The sequence below is a fragment of the Pyrus communis genome, chromosome 2 (genome assembly GCF_963583255.1).
Source record: "Pyrus communis chromosome 2, drPyrComm1.1, whole genome shotgun sequence".
In the NCBI taxonomy this organism is placed as follows: domain Eukaryota; kingdom Viridiplantae; phylum Streptophyta; class Magnoliopsida; order Rosales; family Rosaceae; genus Pyrus; species Pyrus communis.
Genome location: NC_084804.1, coordinates 9778698 through 9797353, shown reverse-complemented (window position 1 = coordinate 9797353; position 18656 = coordinate 9778698). Strand labels below are relative to the sequence as shown.

Below are 18656 nucleotides of genomic sequence, written 5' to 3'. Positions count from 1 at the left end.
ATTGGTTAAAATTAAATTTTAAGTAGAGAAAGATTATACGAGATTAGCTCTTCGGCAATTATCGCGTGCAAGACACCTATCCTTTAGCTGAGGGGAAGAGGACTACTACACCCCGAAGCCCCCACTCGTCTCTCCTCAACGCTTATACAATTTTATTAATAGAAAAGAAGAAATAATAAAAGAAAAGATACAAGTGGGGGGACTAAGCCAAAACCCACAAAGAGAAGTATCAACAAAAACGATATTAAGGACAAAACGAAATGTCACGAGTATGAGTAGAAGCAACAAATGACGAAACTGTAGACCACCAATGACAAGCATAACTCTTCACCCCGAATGAAGCTAAAGCATTTGCGACTTGATTGCCTTCTTATATATGTGTGTACAAATAAATCATATATGGCGAAGTTGCCAAAGATGATTTGTTCTAATCCATCATAAGAAACCAAACAATTGCATTAGGAGACTTAAAAAAGTAATGAAGAACCAACGTGGAGTCTGTTTCAATTCATATATACTTCCAGTCTCTAACCCAAGCTATACGAACATTATATATAGACACATACAAAAGTTTTACTATCATGAGCTGAACTTGATTGGAGCATATTCATGCGACTTAAATGGCTTGTTCTCGTACATTTACGTTATGTTTCTTTAGTTATTTTAGTCCTTTATGCTTCTTTTGTGTGTTTTCAGGATCATAAGATGTGTTTGTCGAAAGGATGCATTTTGGAGTAGTTTGGGGCATTAAATGGATTGCATATGCTTAACGCCAAGTAGATGGACGAAATTGAAGACCAAATTATCATCACCACCTATCATACAATTATACACTTATCATCACCACATATCATTCACTTATCACTTAACATATCATTCACTTATCACTTATCATATCATTCACTTATCACTTATGATAATCATTCACTTATCAATTATCATACCCATAAATATCAACACATTTCAACCATTTAAACACATGCATTTCATCTCACATGCACACCCACCTCTTTCCACCTAATCCACATGTTTTCCCAACAATATAATTGAGCCAACACATGCACCCATCACCCAACACTCCCCTTTGCCGTGCAAAACACTATCATTCCACCACAATCCCCTTTGCCGTGCATTACTCCATCAATTACAGCCACATTCCACATGCTTTCACAACCTAATTCACATGCACATTCATCCACCTTTCTCCCAAAACCGTGCATATCATTCACCCTATTCTTCTCATCAGCCACATTCACATATCTTCCCCACCATAGCTGTAATCCACATGCATTTAATCATTCAACCAAGTTGTCATTGAACATGCATCTTCAAACAAAACAGCCACATGCACATTCACCCTTTGCCGTGCAAAACATCTCCATTTCAGCACACTCCACATACAATTCCAGCTTTCCAACCTAACCACATTCACATGCATTCACTCATAATCATTCACCAAACTTGCAGCCACATTTCCACCTATTCCTAGCTGTCATGTTCCCTCTTATTTACCTATAAATAAGCATCCATTGCAGCCACAATTCATTCATTCCATTCACAACACAACACACAACACAAACACCAACCCTTGTGCCGTGCCTTCCCTACCAATCCAAACACCATCACTTCCTTCTTTCTTCCACAAAACCTATCATTCTACATCATTCATAATCCCCAAAACTCACCTTAGACCTTGTGCTACAACAACGAGGAAGAGAAGAGTGCCTAAACGTTCATACAATTCAAGTTTGAGTTGTTGGAATGTTTAGGTGTTTCTTTGATTTCAAAGTTTAAATTCAATTCTCTTTGTTTTGTACGTATGAGGAATGGAAGAGAAGAGTACCTAAACGTTCATACAATTCAAGTTTGAGTTGTTGGAATGTTTAGGTGTTTCTTTGATTTCAAAGTTATGAGGAACTAAACCCCCTTTAGCTAGGGGGTGATTCGAAACTATGTTTATATTTGCAATATGAATTGATTAACTTTCGTTGGAATTTCATAAGTTGTGATTCAATTTGTTTAACCGTTTGATTGATAACTTATTTATGTATGTTTATTGAGAATGCGCGCTTAATTTTCATGCATGAATATGACGCTAGAATATAAGTGAGTTTCACCTAATCGTTATGAACTTATATTCACAAGTAGTGGAGGTTGCTTATAAACAATCGCGTTAAATGAATTCTTGGCACGAGTTTCATGCTCATCATAGTAACGAATGCCTCGTCAACACTTATAGTTTTCATAATGCTTAATGATCTTTGATTGTATCTTTATTGTGCTTTTCACGTAAAGGACTTTTGGAGAATGTTGTGAATTGCGTTGCGCAAACCCATCCAATTCATTAACTTAAAGGAGAACTTGACGGTTAATTTAAGCGGAACTAATTAACCCGGGGTGTTGAGTTTCATAATTTATCGAAAGACCAACTGAGAATCAATCTTGTATGCAAGTGTAACATGTGTGGAGAAGAACCCCTTGGCTATTCCATCATCCATATTTTCATCACATTCATATTTACGTTTATTCGTTTTACAATTTGCTTAGTTTATTAACTTGTTTTGTTATTTCAATTTTCGTCAAATCAAACTCCCCCCCCCCTTATTTGTTAAGTCTTAGTCATTTGATTTGTTTTAGTATTTTACGTTTGTTTAGTTTTGCATTCTTTGAGTTTAGTTTAATGTTTTATACTTTATTTGACGTTGTTTAGTTTTGCATTCTTTGAGTCTAGTATAGTGTTTTATATTGTGTTTTTACGTTTTTGAGTCAAATCCAAGTGATTAACAATCCCTCCTAATCCCCGGTCCAGAACGATCCCTACTTACATCATTACTACAATTGTCAAAAAGAGGGTTTAATTTGTGTGCGTATAAATCTCGCATCAGAACTCGTATGCATATTGTAAGAAGGAAGTTGTATAATTATTCATATTGAGAAATTCATTGATTTTTTCTTTTGGTCGAAAATGAAGCTTCATTAATGAAAGGAAGATACAATTTGTGCTAGAAAGGTCTAAACCTAAACAAAGTACAAGCCCAAACAATGAGAGCTACAACTTCAGCTACAAAGAGAGGCCCACGCTGATTTAGCCTGTTGGCTACAAAAGAAACACTAAACAGTAAAAACCCTAAAATCTCGAAGCCAAAAACGGGTCACCATTGCCACATCCGCTGTTACCTCTGCGAAGAAAGACATCGCACCAAACAGAAAAATGCAAACGAACCAAACCCACATCTGAAAGTATTGCACAAAATCAATCCACCAAGAGCCAAAGCCACCATAGCCACACCTGCAAGAAAAGTCATCAAACGTAACAGGGGGAGGGTGAAGGGGGTGTGTAAAACACCCTTGTTCCGACGTGAATCGTTCCACATTTCACCCAATTTTTTAGGTAAACCGAATCGACAGTGGGCTGTGTGGGTTAGGCCTTGATTCAAGATAGAGCCCAATACTTATAGATCTAAATCATGGTTCAGAGTAGAGAAAGATGAAGGGACCTTATAAAATAGTGTGCTGACTTTTCCTCGTATTAATGAAGATATTTTTTTTTTTCCCAAAGTATTAGTGAAGATAATGGATTTGATTTTTTAGAGGATCCCGATTTAAAGGGTGCATACGTGTGGTATGTATTAAATCTTCGAAATTTTTTTATTATATAAAAAGTAAATGATTACGTCATACGAATCTAGTCGCTTAATGTAAAAATGTACATGCATGAGATGGTATTTTTCAGATATTAATTTTCATTTTAGTATTTTTAAATAATTAAGAAAATGCTTTATGCATCTGACCACAACATATTCTAATAAGGAGAAGATGGTGGGTTTAACCTCATAATAGATTTCAATGGTATAGTTCAATTTCGTCTTTGTCGAGAATCGAATCTAAGACTTCTTACTTATAAGTGAAGAGGAATACCACCAGACCGTAGTACTAAGTAGCAACATATTAGAATTTAGTTGATATTGATCTTTCTACTTTCAAGGATGCCAACGCTTGCGGTCCTCGCGAAGCTGCGACCCACACAACTTCAGTGGCTTCTGATGCTAACGTGACGATTTTATGAAGGTTGCTTTGGTTTCGTGGTGGTCGACGGCCGCAACGACAGGGGTTCTGGCTTGGGCCACCCACGCCTATGTTGTCCTTGTCAAAATTGTGGACGTTTATCGGCTTTAATCTTTTATTTGTAATTTGTTATTATGTTTTGTTTGTAGCTGTTAGAGTGGATTAGGCTAGTAGATTAAGTGTCGCTTGGTCGATTTGTTTGTGTTGCTTCGGCAATTTGTGTGGCCTCGTTGTTTGCAGTGGCTTTATGTGAGGCACTTGTTCTAGGTTTGTTGCATCTGCCGTTTTTGAGGCAGATTTATGTTGAAACTCCTCTTAGTTCTAGTGGTCTTTCATGGTGGCCATATAGGAGTTTAAAATGTTTTTTTTTCTTGTGTGAATCATCTCTAGATCAAAAAATTGATCATTGAAAAAATGTACACATTTGACAAATCTTATAGTTGATTGTTACTCGTAATAAAATACTCTCGCTTTTGTTATAAAAAAAAAAAGTACTCCAATATGGAGAACTAATATTATAATTAATTTATGAAAAAATATACCCATCTGTAGAAAATCCAATTAGGTTTTCTATATTGATTTCTTAATGAGGTTTACAACGCACACTTATATACATGAGTGCATGCTAAAATAGGTAAGAATAAGTTGACTTACAAGAACAGAAACTAAACATTACAATGATACTTTCCTATACAGCTGCTATATGACCAAATCTTCATCCTTGATTCTTGCAATCTTTAACACTCCCCCTCAAGTTGGAGTGTATGTTGATTACACTCAACTTGCTAAGAAGACTTTCAAACTGGGAGGTACTCAGTGCCTTGGTGAATAAATCTGCCAATTGTTGTAGAGTTCGTACATGAGCAGTTTGGACAACTCCTTCTTGTATCTTTTCTCGAACCAAATGACAATCGATTTCGATGTGTTTTGTCCTTTCATGGAACACGGGGTTGGATGCAATATGAAGTGCAACTTGGTTATCACAAAACAAAATAACTGGTTGTGAGTGATCGATACATAAATCACTAAGCACATACTTCAACCAAGTTATCTCGCAACATGTAGACGCCATGGCTCTATATTCTGCCTCCGCTGTTGATCTCGCTACTGTGGTTTGTTTCTTTGTTTTCCAAGATATGAGTGAATATCCAAGCATGATGCAATACCCCGAAACTGACCTTCTTGTGTCTTTGCATTTTGCCCAATTTGCGTCGCAATATACTTTCAACTAAAGTGAGCTTGTTGAGTGACACATGATGCCTTGCCCTAGTGACCCTTTTATGTACCTCAAAACTTGGTGCGCTGCATCTAAATGCGGCAGCCTAGGCTTGTCCATGAATTGACTTAAAATGTGGACAGAGTAAACAAGATCTGGCCGTGTTATTGCCAAATAAATTAGACGTCCAACAAGTCTTCTATATGCAGATGGGTCTTCCAGTAACTCTTCATCTGTTTGTGTGAGTGTCAAGTTTTGATCCATGGGAAACCGTGTCGGCCTTGCTCCAAGAAAACCAGTATCGTCCAATATATCTAAGGCATACTTTCATTGTGATAATGAGATACCTTGAGATGACCTTCAACTTCGATGCCCAGAAAATACTTCAATTTTCCTAGGTCTTTGAGTTTGAATTTGTTAGCCAATAACTCCTTTGTCTTCTCAATAAATGGTAAATCGTTGCCTGCCAATATCACATCATCAACATACACTAGAATAGTAGTAAGGCTGGTACCTTTGGATCGAACGAACAAAGAATAATCCGCATTGGACTGGCGATAACCTGCGCCCTTGAGTGCAGAAGAAAGCTTAAGGAACCACTATCTCGAAGCCTGTTTAAGCCCATAGAGAGACTTCTGAAGTTTGCATACTCGTTTCTCCCCCTTTCGTCCGTATCCATGTGGAAGTCGCATGTAAACATCCTCAAGTAAATCACCATGGAGGAAAGCATTATTAACGTCAAGTTGATACAAATGCCAACCTTTGGCAGCAGCAACAACAAGCAATAATCGAACCGTGGCTAATTTAGCAACAGGAGCAAATGTCTCGGTGTAATCGAGGCCTTCGACCTGTGTATAACCTTTGGCAACCAAGCGTGCTTTATAGCGTTCCACTGAGCCATCGGGATTGAGTTTGACTTTGTAGACCCATTTGCAGCCGATGGGTTTCTTCCCAGGAGGAAGAGGTTGAAGGGTCCAGGTGTGGTTGGCTTCAAGAGCAGTAACCTCATCGCGCATGGCTTGACACCATTTAGGATCCTGGATAGCATGCAGGTAAGTGTGGGGCTCTTTGATAAGGGAAAAAGATGTGGTGAAGGCACAGTGAGTGGGAGACAAGCGAGCATAAGTTAAAGAGTGAGAAAGAGGGTGAGAGGTGCTACCTTTATGTGAGCTAACGGTAGAGGCAGATGATTGGTGAGGACGAGAAGGCAGCGGGACACCAACATGAAATTGTTGAAGGTAAGAAGGTGGTCGAGTGATGCGGGAAGACGAATGTTGGGAGAGTTGGGGTGGTAGGGTTGGTGGTATGTCAGCTGGAGAAGGAATGGGGTTTGGAGGTGGAGGTATGGTAGCAGGTGTGGGTACAAGAGGGTCGGGAATGGTGTTTCTGGGAGAAGAAGGGTCATCTACGATGGGAGGGGGAGGTGTGGTACTAGGCGGATCAAAAGAGAGATCATCCATAAGAGATAGATATGGTAAGGTTGGTTGAGGGTTGGTATCAGAGTGTTGTGCGGAAGAATGAGTAGAGGGAAATATATGTTCACGAAAAAGTACATCACGTGAGACAAAAATTTGACGTGTGTTAAGATCATAGACTTTGTACCCTTTCTTGCCATAGGGGTAACCAAGAAATATGCATGGGGTAGACCTCGCATCAAATTTGGACGGATGATATGGGTGCGTGGATGCAAAACATAAACAGCCAAAAACTTTCAAATGGGAGTATTTAGGTGGTTTATGGAACAAAAGGTCGTGAGGTGTTTTACCATGCAAGACGATGGTGGGCGTACGATTGATGAGATAAGCTGCAGTGAGTATGGCTTCTCCCCAGAAATTGGTAGGTAAGTTTGCTTGAATAAGTAAGGCCCGGGCAACGTTGAGGAGGTGACGATGTTTACGTTCAGCCACTCCATTTTGTTGTGGAGTGGCAACACAAGTGGTTTGATGGATAATACCCTTGGTCGAGTAGAATGCAGCAAGATTAAATTCGAGACCATTGTCACTCCTAATGGTCTTCACTTTGTGAGAAAACTGGTTTTCAACGAGATTGATAAAGCTTGTCAAATAATGTCGTGTGTCAGATTTGTGTTTCATTAAGTAAATCCAAGTGGAACGAGTGTAGTCATCAACAATTGTGAGGAAATAATGTGCTCCAGTGAGTAAAGCAACACGAAACCACACCCCCCCCCCCCCCCAAAAAAAAATCCATATGTAATAGTTCAAAAGGCTTACTAGTTGAAATTGAACTTAGTGAAAACTGAGATCTTGTTTGTTTGGCAAGAGGACACACAAGACAATTATTCGAAACAAAAGAACCAATAATATTTTTAGGAAGTGAAGTATGATGAAGGGCTTTGTCAGAGAGATGCCCTAGGCGTTGATGCCAGAGTTGGGATGAATCTTTCGTAACAGCATGACAAGTGGACAAGGTGGGTCTCCCGTTGGTGTCATCCAAGAAATATAGGCCTTCTCGCTCAGTCCCCGTCCCAATCATCTTCCCCGAAAGAAGGTCCTGAATCACACAAAAGTAACTTAGAAAAATGGTGATGCACGAGGACTGATAGGCAAGTTTACTGATAGAGATGAGGTTGAGTTGGAACGTGGGGACACAAAGGACATCATGTAAGATAAAATCTGGGGAAAACTGCATGGTTCCTATATGTGTCACAGTAGCATAAGAACCATCTGGTAGTTTTACGGTTTTAATTTTAACAGGCATAAAAGAGGTCAGCAAAGTGTGTGAGGAAATTATGTGGTCTGTGGCACCGCTATCCAAGATCCATGATGACTTCTGATCATGAGAAGTGAAAGAAAAAGCTTTACTTGAGAGATCATTTAGAGAGGAAATTTTACCACCGTTGTTTGCCTTGGCTTTATTGCCATTGAGCATGGTCAAGATCTGCTTGCATTGGTCAGGTGTAAAAGGGAAAGAATTTCCCAAATCTTGCCTTTCAAGGTTGCTTGAAACGTTATTTCCTCTCGGTCGCTGCTGTTTAGAATGACTTCTTTGTTGCTCCGAATTTGTCCTTTTAAGCTTTCGACAATAATCTATCGTATGACCCTTCCATCCACAATAATCACACTTTAAATGGGCACGACAATCTTCAGAGGTGTGATTATCTTTGTTGCAACGAGTACATTTCATATCAGCACCCTTCTTGCTAGAATCTGGTCCTTTTGCAGCAAAGGCAGCAGCTTCCTGAACTGGCATTTTGCCTGTGGTGGTGTTGTGCTGCTTCTCATGTCGCAGCACAAGGGAGTATACTTTGTTGACGGGAGGAAGTGGATCCATCAACAGAATTTGATCCTTTACTGTACTGAATGTTTCATTAAGTCCCATAAGAAATTTAATTGCCTTTTGATTTTGCTGGAATGCCAACACATGTTGCAAAGTGTTGTAGTCGCAATCGGGTAGGCTAATCACAGCATCTCTCTCATCCCACAACGCCTTGAGTTTGGTGAAGTAGGAACTTACGGTTATTGCTTATTGGACACAATCATGAATTGCACTTTCAATATGGTATAACTGCATATTGTTTGTTTGAGAAAACCGTTCTTTCAAGTCTTCCCAAACTTGGTATGCACGGTCATAGTAAATGACGCTTGATTGAAGTTCTGGTGATATTGAATTTACCAACCATGTTTTAACCAGGCTGTTACATCGATCCCACTGATGCAAGTCTGCTGTAGCAACCTTTTGTTCTGGTTTCTTGAAGGTTCCATCAACAAAACTAAGTTTTTTTTGGCTTTCAATGCATCGATCATCGCCCTGCTCCAAGTGTTGTAGTTGTCTGGAGTGAGCGGCTGAGAAACGAGCATCATTCCCGGCTGATTGGAATGATGCAGGTAATAAGAGTGATTAACGTCAAACGTGGTTCCCTTCGTTGAACCAGAGGGCTTGAGTTTGTCATCGTTTTCTGCCATGATAGGCGGCTAGGGTTTGTTATTTTCTTTGGTCCCAAGATTAGTGCTCCGGTACCATGTAGAAAATCCAATTAGGTTTTCTATATTGATTTCTTAATGAGGTTTACAACACACACTTATATACATGAGTGCATGCTAAAATAGGTAAGAATAAGTTGACTTACAAGAATAGAAACTAAATATTACAATGATACTTTCCTATACAGCTGCTAGTAGTAGATTAAGTGTCGCTTGGTCAATTTGTTTGTGTTGCTTCGGCAATTTGTGTGGCCTCGTTGTTTGCAGTGGCTTTATGTGAGGCACTTGTTCTAGGTTTGTTGCATCTGCCGTTTTTGAGGCAGATTTATGTTGAAACTCCTCTTAGTTCTAGTGATCTTTCATGGTGGCCATATAGGAGTTTAAAATGTTTTGTTTTCTTGTGTGAATCATCTCTAGATCAAAAAATTGATCATTGAAAAAATGTACACATTTGACAAATCTTATAGTTGATTGTTACTCGTAATAAAATACTCTCGCTTTTGTTAAAAAAAAAAAGTACTCAAATATGGAGAACTAATATTATAATTAATTTATGAAAAAATATACCCATCTAACAAATCTTATAGTTGATTGTTACTTGTAATAAAATACTCTCGCTTCTGTTTAAAAAAAAAAAAAAAAAGTACTCCAATATGGAGAACTAATATTATAATTAGTTTTATGCCCTACAGACCAAACCCAACGACCACATTGTGTAAGAAATTGTTTTTATAATAATTAGATTTGTCAATCTGTGTTTGTTTTTCTGTTCTTCTTTGGTTTACAATGCAAATTTGTGTTAAAGTTGTTTAGCTCGATACACAGTACTTCATTTGACCAAGAACAAATAGATAGTACAAATCTTTTTGGAAGCTAATTAACCTTCAAAGTTGAACAATTTGTGTTAAGTTGTTTAGCTTTTAGTTTATCATGCATATTTTTGCTTTGAACTTTAATTATACTTCTGAAAATACACTGTAAATACCCAAAATTATTTAGTGTACATAAACTTCCGGTCATTAAATAATCAATGCGAGCCAAGAGTCCAATCTTTTTGGTCATTTAACGATTAGAGATTCATAGTGATCACCAGTCCATTCTTAAATTTGATATCAAGGGTTGAAATTAATTATAAACATCTTTTTAAAGGACGAAATAGGTCTTTGACAATAACAACAAACATGCATATTAAGTTAATTATAAAAAATAAAACAAAAAACTAATAAGTAATGGTACATGCATCGTGCATGTATCTCTTATAACTCAACACAAAGCTAGTGTTTTTATATGTATCATCATCTTCCTCGCTCAGATTCCTGACGTTTTTATTACCAGAGCCCACAGTCAGTCATAATCTTCCTCGCGAGGAGAAAAATGTCCAACGCTGCCTTAAGAATTTTTGTCAGCGAATCCTTGTGCGGAGCTCGCAAGGATTTTGTTCTCTCTCTCTCTCTCTCACACACACACACACACGCACACGCACACGTACTGTTTTTAATCCTCATTGGTTTTACAGATAGGAAAGAGACAGTAATAAAATCTAAAATAAGACCGAATCTTTTGGTTGTTAACTGTTATGCTATGTTTGTCAACACACTTAGCTAAGCTAAAGAGGCAATTCTTTCTTGTAAAAGATAACAAAAATATAAGGAAAAAAAAAAGAAAAATCCAAAGGAAGATTAAAGTGTTCCAAGTGTACATTTCATCTTTTAAAAAAATTAATTTTTAGTTTAAGAAAATTTAAATCTCTTAAGATGATGACGACTATTTTGTCATAGAGTAGATGGAAACCCCAATTCACAATTACTGGGTACCATCATTACCTACTAATTAAGACAAGAAGATGCTAGCTAGGGAGGTCATATTTATAGACTATATTTTGTAAATTACACCATGTGACAGTTGATAATTGAATTCTTTATTTAAATCTAATTACCATCAATTGTCACACTATTTGGTCTACAAAATTGGTTTAAGTAGGTAATCTCTTTAGCATTACTCATTAATACAACAATGTTGATTGCAAAGCTTTTATATATACATGATAAATTTAAATACGAACCACTAGAAACAAAATGACGACAAACCAAAATTCGTTATTAAAATCTAACCCTGAAAAGAAAAACACATTCAAATTCCTAACTAGCTTTCAAACCAAAGATGCATCTTTCGTCCCTGGTTTTCATACTTGAATTTTGGATGGACAGTTATGAAATGTCATTGGTGTGATCTCATGATGTTTGAATAAATTCAATCATCTTATCCAACAACAAGAAACTAGCTTCCAATCCCATCCATGGTTTTATGATCTAATTAACCTTAAGATTCCGCAATGGAGGCAAGGGTTACACGTACAATGAAAATGTTAAACTACAATTGGCAACAAAAAAAGCACTATACTTAACCAGATGCGAGATTTAATTACTATAGCATGGAGGAAAATACAAGCACGTACATATATTATTTTCTATATAATTTTTAATTTTTGACAACAATCGCTTATCCTTTTTTTCTTCTTTCTGTTTGAATTCTACATGAAATGATGAGATCAGTAGTGGCTCCAAATATTGTTGGGCATACCGACATCAGATAGGTAGTTTTCTGAGCTACTTCCTTCGCCAAAGCTTGGTGATGAGCCATTCAAAGTAGGATAAGTAGTACTTTCCATCTTGGTAAGGTGACTCAAAACAGTTTTTAGCACAATTTTGTCACATGAAAAAGGATCAAGAAAATTGGTCATATTTGGCAACCCTCCAAATGTAGTTGTGTCATTGTTATTATTGTGCTTGGTGGGCATGTTTGGTTGAGAACTAGTGATGTCAGTGTGTGTGAAAAATGGGTTTTGGTTCTGGGAGAACATGGAGAAGCAGGGCACTTGCTCAGACTCTTGGGGCTGAGTCTGAGTTTGTGTCTGAGATTGAGTTTGGCCATCAAAACTGATGTAAGAGTCCATCAAGGCAGGCAGAGTTGAAGTGCTTGTGTCATCGTAACAGCTAATTCCCATGCTGGGTTTGGCGGCTATCTCTCGGTTTTTATAAAACACTCTGCACAAAGCCCAATCTTCCTGCATAGGAAATTATTTTGTTAGTATATTCGAAGCATAAAAAAAAAAAAAAACCCCGAAGTAGGAGCAACTTTTCTATCTGTGGCCGGATAATGTTATATATTCAACTCGAGTTATAATACGAATAATTGTAAGTAGGACATATATATCAAAATTGTCGCTCACCAGCCCTAATATAGAAAATAATACACCATACAACTTGTGTTTCGGTATCATAAAATTTCTTTAGAATAGATGACAAGGGCATGATTAATACTTGTCAATTAACAATCTGTAGCAGCCACAGTTACAATACTTTAGGCGAAGGGACAAATTAGTCCTTGGACTTTAAATTGCATGAAAGTTGAACATAGATGAAATTAGAATGCATTACAGCTGATGTGAATTAACTATATAAATTGACTTTCCTAAGATGTAAGAAGCCTACATATAATATATGAAGAAGGATCTGCTTAGGTCAGCTACCATCAAGATTAAATCTTGCATCTAATTTTCGAGTCGTGACAAGTGGAGAAATATGGGTTTTGGTTGTATATATGAAGAGGAAAAACAAATATTTTCAAAAAAGTCAAAGATCTTATTACAAAATGGAAATTGTTTTGTAAGATCCCACTTGCTAGTTGCCACCCAATTACCTTTTAAAATTCTAGCAGAATGCTGTTTGGAAAAAAAAAAAAAAAAGACTACATTCTCTGATTATATTAGCTGACCTACTATTGGAGTTGATATGCATTTAATTCTTGTAATATTAGGGTTTTCGTAATATGATTGAAAATGACGCATGAAGTATAAGAAAGTTGTTATTAGCACTAATTGTTTATAAAAACACAAGGCAAAAATTCAAGAAGTGTACGATGACTCCTAAAATGCCAATAACATCTCCGAGTATTTTGATTATAATGGTCAAAATTTGAGAAGAAAAATGAAATGACGGATCGATGTAGTATACCTTGAGCGAAGAGATTTTAGGAGGACCTAGGGGACCTTCAACCCGAAACTCATGCATGACCCAATCGGATTTTCTGCCTTTGGGAGCTCGACCCTGGTAGAAGACCAAGGTTTTTCTCATCCCCACAAGGCTTCCTCTGCGAAGGATCGGTCTATCTTTTCCTGTGGCCTTCCAATACCCCGTTGCAGTTGCACGGTTTGTTCGAAGCCCTGTTGCATATTTACGATCACGCTGACTGTAGAAGTACCATTCTTTTCCTCCCACACAAGCACTTTCTGCAAAAATTGTCGCTTAGTGAGTCACCAACATTGTTATTTGAACCATATTTGCAAATTACTTTGCTGACCACATTTCTAAGAGAGATCGACGTAACGGATCACATGGGTGAGAATCCCCTTTATTAGATAAGTTATATATGATTGTAAATGTGATAGAACGCACAAGCGGTAAAACAACCTCAAAATCCTAAGCTCTGAGACAAACGGCATCATGCAACAAAGAGACCATAACCCTAAACGCAGAACTCTAAGACAAACAACAACATGCCACATGTATTATTTTATTAATGGGTTAAAACTTAAAGAGTATAATAGTTGAGGGAACAATTATAAAACATAGCTAGAGGGTTTTCATAATGGGTAACGTTATGTAAACCAAATTTTGAAACTAAATGATGTATTATCAGTAGGAAATAAGCAACACATTAATTAACACTTAAATAATAATTCAATCATCAACAACTACATAATATATTTTAAAAAATTTAGTTTAAAAACTTGGTATACCTAATATTACCAATTCAAACATGCACTGAATTTGTCCTTGCCATGCATCAATAAATTTTCAAATAATATATATGATATTTATTTATATCTGTATGTATTTTTGTATGTATACATTCTTACCATATATTGGTATATTTTTCAGATCAAATCTGGTTTATTCCAGTTTCAATTAAATTAATATGCATTATATGCAGTGATGTCAACCGAAGACTTCTTGATAGCCAGCACATGGCGACAAAAAAGCAAATGGTGGTGACTCATCATCATCCATGGCCAAAATAGCTGAACTACATCCAACTATTATGCAGTTGATGAGGGGTCGGTATCTAAGTCTTAAGAGAAAATTATTGAACATAAAATGGCAATTGACCAAGTCACCGCAAGGTTTTTTCTTTTTCTCTTTTGTGTAATTCACAAAAGGTTTCTTTGCTTTAAAGTGTGAGTTAAGTGTAAGTTGATCGTGAATCATGCATGGGTAAGAATTATAATTCTTTTTTTTATATATGTATTGGCGTTTTGTTCTTGAGAACTTAAAATAAAAACCACCTTTACATATATGAGCGAATATGTGTACAACAAATTTTTACATATATATAAGCAATCGTTAATTGTTGATGCATGTATATAAAGTGGAACGACCAATAAATATGAATTGAAAACTGTTACTAAGAGAACTTCTATCACATAACTGTTTTGTTATAATTAAAGTTATAAAATAAATAGAAGTTTGAAGAAGAATATGTTTGAAAAATAAAAGGAGATATGACTAGAGGAAGATGGTGAGCCTTAAGCATTCAAATGGTTTCGGTGAGGATGAGAAAACGAAAGTTTAATTCCTTCCAACCTGGTTGAATACACGTGTGTGGATACAACGGGATGAAAACTAGACTTTGGGGTTTGCTTTGTTATATATCACAATCACTATCATAACTTTTGGTTAGGAAATACCAAGAACGTCCATTTCTTCAAAAGAAATGATTAAGAAATTTTTGTATTACACACAAAATAAGTAAAGATAGGACCATGGGAAATGAATTTGCCTATACATTTGGGAGCTTCCGGCCGATCCAAACCAACCTATTTGGGAGCTTCCGGACGATTCAAATCAGCCTATTCTGTAACTTGCGAGAGAGAGAGAGAGAGAGAGAGAGAGAGGGAGAGATGTTAAAAATGTTTGTTGTATACGCACGTAGACGGCTGACAGATGTCGATAAGTGTGAATTTTAAAAGTGGGCCATACATCTCAAGCATGGTTCAAATTAAGTTGTCTGCCCGCATTTGAATGACCAAAGTGTGCTAAAGTTTGACAGATGAACCATACATCGTAAGTCTTCGTGAAAGATAGGACTCAGTTCTACAAAACCCCATTACTAAAGTAATTATTCAAATGTTTTTCATTAATCATCACTTTCTCTAATGTTTTCACTAATCATCATTTTATATAATTTTTCCTGAAAATAAAATCATTTCTACAATTGTAGAAATTTTTTTTGTAGTGGTACAAAAGAAGATCAAATTGTTAAACTTGGTGAATTAGCTTCAATGATGAGGATGGATATTGAAATGAGTTAGGATTAGGCTATGTCAAAATTTGATTTCCTCCATTATACGTAACAAAAAAAAAAAAAAAAAAAAAAAAAAAAGATAGTCAAATTATTGCCATAATTAACTAAAGCATAGTTTATAATGATTCACTACAAATGTGATTTGCTACCTAACTAGATCAGGATACTACAAAAACGAGTGATACCTTAGCACACATAAGGTTTATTATCAGGACATCTTTTAATTTTTTTTTTTTTTTAATCTTAAATCTATTGTTCTATCCGAAGATTAAAAGCGGCTTACATAGCATGAACGATAACTAATTATATAAATCTAAAATTAATGTTTTCTTAATCCAGCAAACCCTAAAAGAAAATGGAAAGCTAAAAGTCAATAATTATATATAAGACTAAGGAAAAAAAGAAAAGAATAGGAAAATAATGCCTAGAATTCGTTAAGCAACTTGTAGTATTAATTGTATGCTAATTAATCACAATAATTGCGAGAGCATGCTAATATATCAGCATCACTTTCCAATCCGTCACATATCATTGGTCCACTCCTATATCACTATATTGGTAGAGGCCATGACACAAAAATCAACCATTTTTTACTGACTAAACACAAGTCGCATTTGGTTTTATCAATTACAAAATTGTGGCAGACCAGCTGCAAGAACACAACACTTTGAACAATTCTAGCCAGTCCGGTTGCTATCACTACCTCACCCACAAATTTGGGCACAAACACAGCAAAGAAAATAGTATTTTTGAGTTGCCAAATAGCTATAAGTATAGATATTTTCTAGAAAAACATTTTCAAACAGAAAGAGAGCTGAAAACAGCAATACACATGTATAATCCATTTTAACTCTCCTTTTCCTGGTTATTAACAATTATAAACTTATAATGAGGTTGTTAATATTTATGCATATGGGAATTACTGAACTTAAAAACTTAAATGGCAATTGAAGTTTTGCATGATCGCTATATATATATATATATATATAACTTCACGCAGAAGAAATGAACATAACATGTGATCATATATGTATATATGTATATATGTGTATAAGTGACAATCAAACTTACCAGGAATATCCCAAGGCTCACACTTGTTGAGGTCAACTTCAATCATAAGGGTTGAATCAGACTGAGTCACCTTCTTCATCAAATAGTCACACACAAGCTCTTCATCTCTTGGATGGAACCTGAACCCTGGTGGCAAATTTGCCTCCACCATGCTTATGTTGCTCATTTTCTCCACACAGAGAGAGAGAGAGAGAGAGAGAGAGAGAGAGAGAGAGAGAGAGAGAGGGAGAGGGAGGACAAAGCAGGGAGAATATTTTGTTGGGAGAGATCCCAATTCTCAGACGAAGAAGGCCAAGTGGGAGGTGTATATATATGAAAACTAATAAGAGGGGAAGGCAAAGCGGGGGTTAAGTCAAATAGTAATTCCGTGTAAAAATTAAAATTATTAGGGTTTGAATAGCACAATCCATCCTTTAGGGGTAGAGGGGACTAATTTAATATTGCCTACGTACATATCAGTGCCAACCTGCTGATGTGCACATTTATAATGGGGGTGGGGTTGGGGGAAATTCAGTAGAGTAGTTTTTGGTCTTCTCCCCTTTCCATCTTCTATGGAATTACTTTATTATTATTATTTTGTTTATTTTCAGAATTGTGATTGATATTTTAAAATTTTAATTGTGCACTTTAAACTCTCTCAATTAAGGAAAAAAAAAGGGGTAAATTACACAAAACTACTTCAACTATTGGTCTTACGACACTATCATACCTCATCTTTTAAAATTGACAATGTCATACCTCATCTTTAGATTTTGGTCCAATGTTATACCTTCCGTTAGCTTGGCCGTGAATTTCTCAGTTAAATGCTGACATGGCTTGATCCGGGGCCCACTTTCTATTAAAAATTTAATAAAATATTAAAAAAAATAATAATTTACCATTAAAAAAATAAAATAAAAAATAAAAAAGAAAAACACCCATCTTCCCCGACCCTTTTCCTTTCCCTCTAACCAAAATCCAAAACCCAGATCCCTTCCTCTTCCCTTTCCCTGCAACCCCCAACCCTTTCCCCACCCACGCCAACATCCCCCCCCCCCCCAAAATCAATAATCAAAACTACTGCCTTTACTCATCGGAGTCATCGGAGTTGATTGATCTGAGGCAACGGCGATCGAGTGGTAGTTCCTGGAGACGAAATGAGGGAAGGTGCGATGGTCAGAGGAGGCTCCGAATTCCCTGCGAGTCTGCTTTGATTTACCGTACAAGCTGACGAAATCGACGACGAAGAGTCTGTTTTGGAGCGGCCGGGTGGCGAAGGAGTGGCCATTGCTGGAGCAGTGAAGGAGCTGAGCAATCGGCGTGAGCCATTACAGGAAACAGAGTGAGAAATGTGGGGGGGGATGAGTTTAGAGAGAGAAAGTGTGATGAGAAAGAAGGAGGAGTTTTTGGAGAGTGAGAAATGTGGTGGTGGAGTGGATGAGGAGGGGATGAGATAAATGGATGAGCGAGAAATGTGTGATGAGAAAGAAGGCAGTAGTTTTGATTATCGACTGGCGGGGGGAGATGTTGGCGTGGGTAGGGAAGGGGTTGGGGGTTGTAGGGAAAAGGATCTGTGTTTTGGATGCAGGGAAGGGGAAGATGGGCGTTTAGGTTTTTTTTTTTTTTTTTTTTTTTTTTAAGGGTAAATTTTTTTTTTTAATATTGTATTAATTTTTTAATAGAAAGTGGGCTCCGAATCAAGGCATGTCAGCATTTAACTGAGAAATTCACGGATAATCTAACAGAGGTATAATATTGGACCAAATTTTAAAGATGAGGTATGACATTGTCAATTTTAAAAGATGCGGTATGAAAATATTGTGAGACCAATAGTTGAGGTAGTTTTTTGTTATTTACCCAAAAAAAAAAATCTTCATATACGAAGTGCACAATTAGGCTTTAAGAGTACCAATACTTGTTTGCTTCATTTTTTATGATTTTTTATATATTCGATATATATTATCTTTACTAAAGGGAATATTTTTGCTCACAACCCTCAAGTGATGATAATGCTCACCACC

At 36.7% G+C, this 18656-nt stretch overlaps 1 protein-coding gene across 1 annotated transcript; it reads right to left on the bottom strand.

The window, feature by feature from the left end:
• Window positions 1–11664: 11664 nt before the first annotated feature.
• Window positions 11665–16908, bottom strand: LOC137722237 (NAC domain-containing protein 21/22-like). Its single transcript, XM_068461195.1, has 3 exons — window positions 16657–16908; window positions 13236–13510; window positions 11665–12286 (listed from the first exon to the last, which is right to left on the bottom strand). The coding sequence occupies exons 1-3, from the start codon at window positions 16820–16822 to the stop codon at window positions 11771–11773; spliced, it is 957 nt and encodes a 318-aa protein (XP_068317296.1). The 5' UTR covers window positions 16823–16908; the 3' UTR covers window positions 11665–11770.
• Window positions 16909–18656: the final 1748 nt, after the last annotated feature.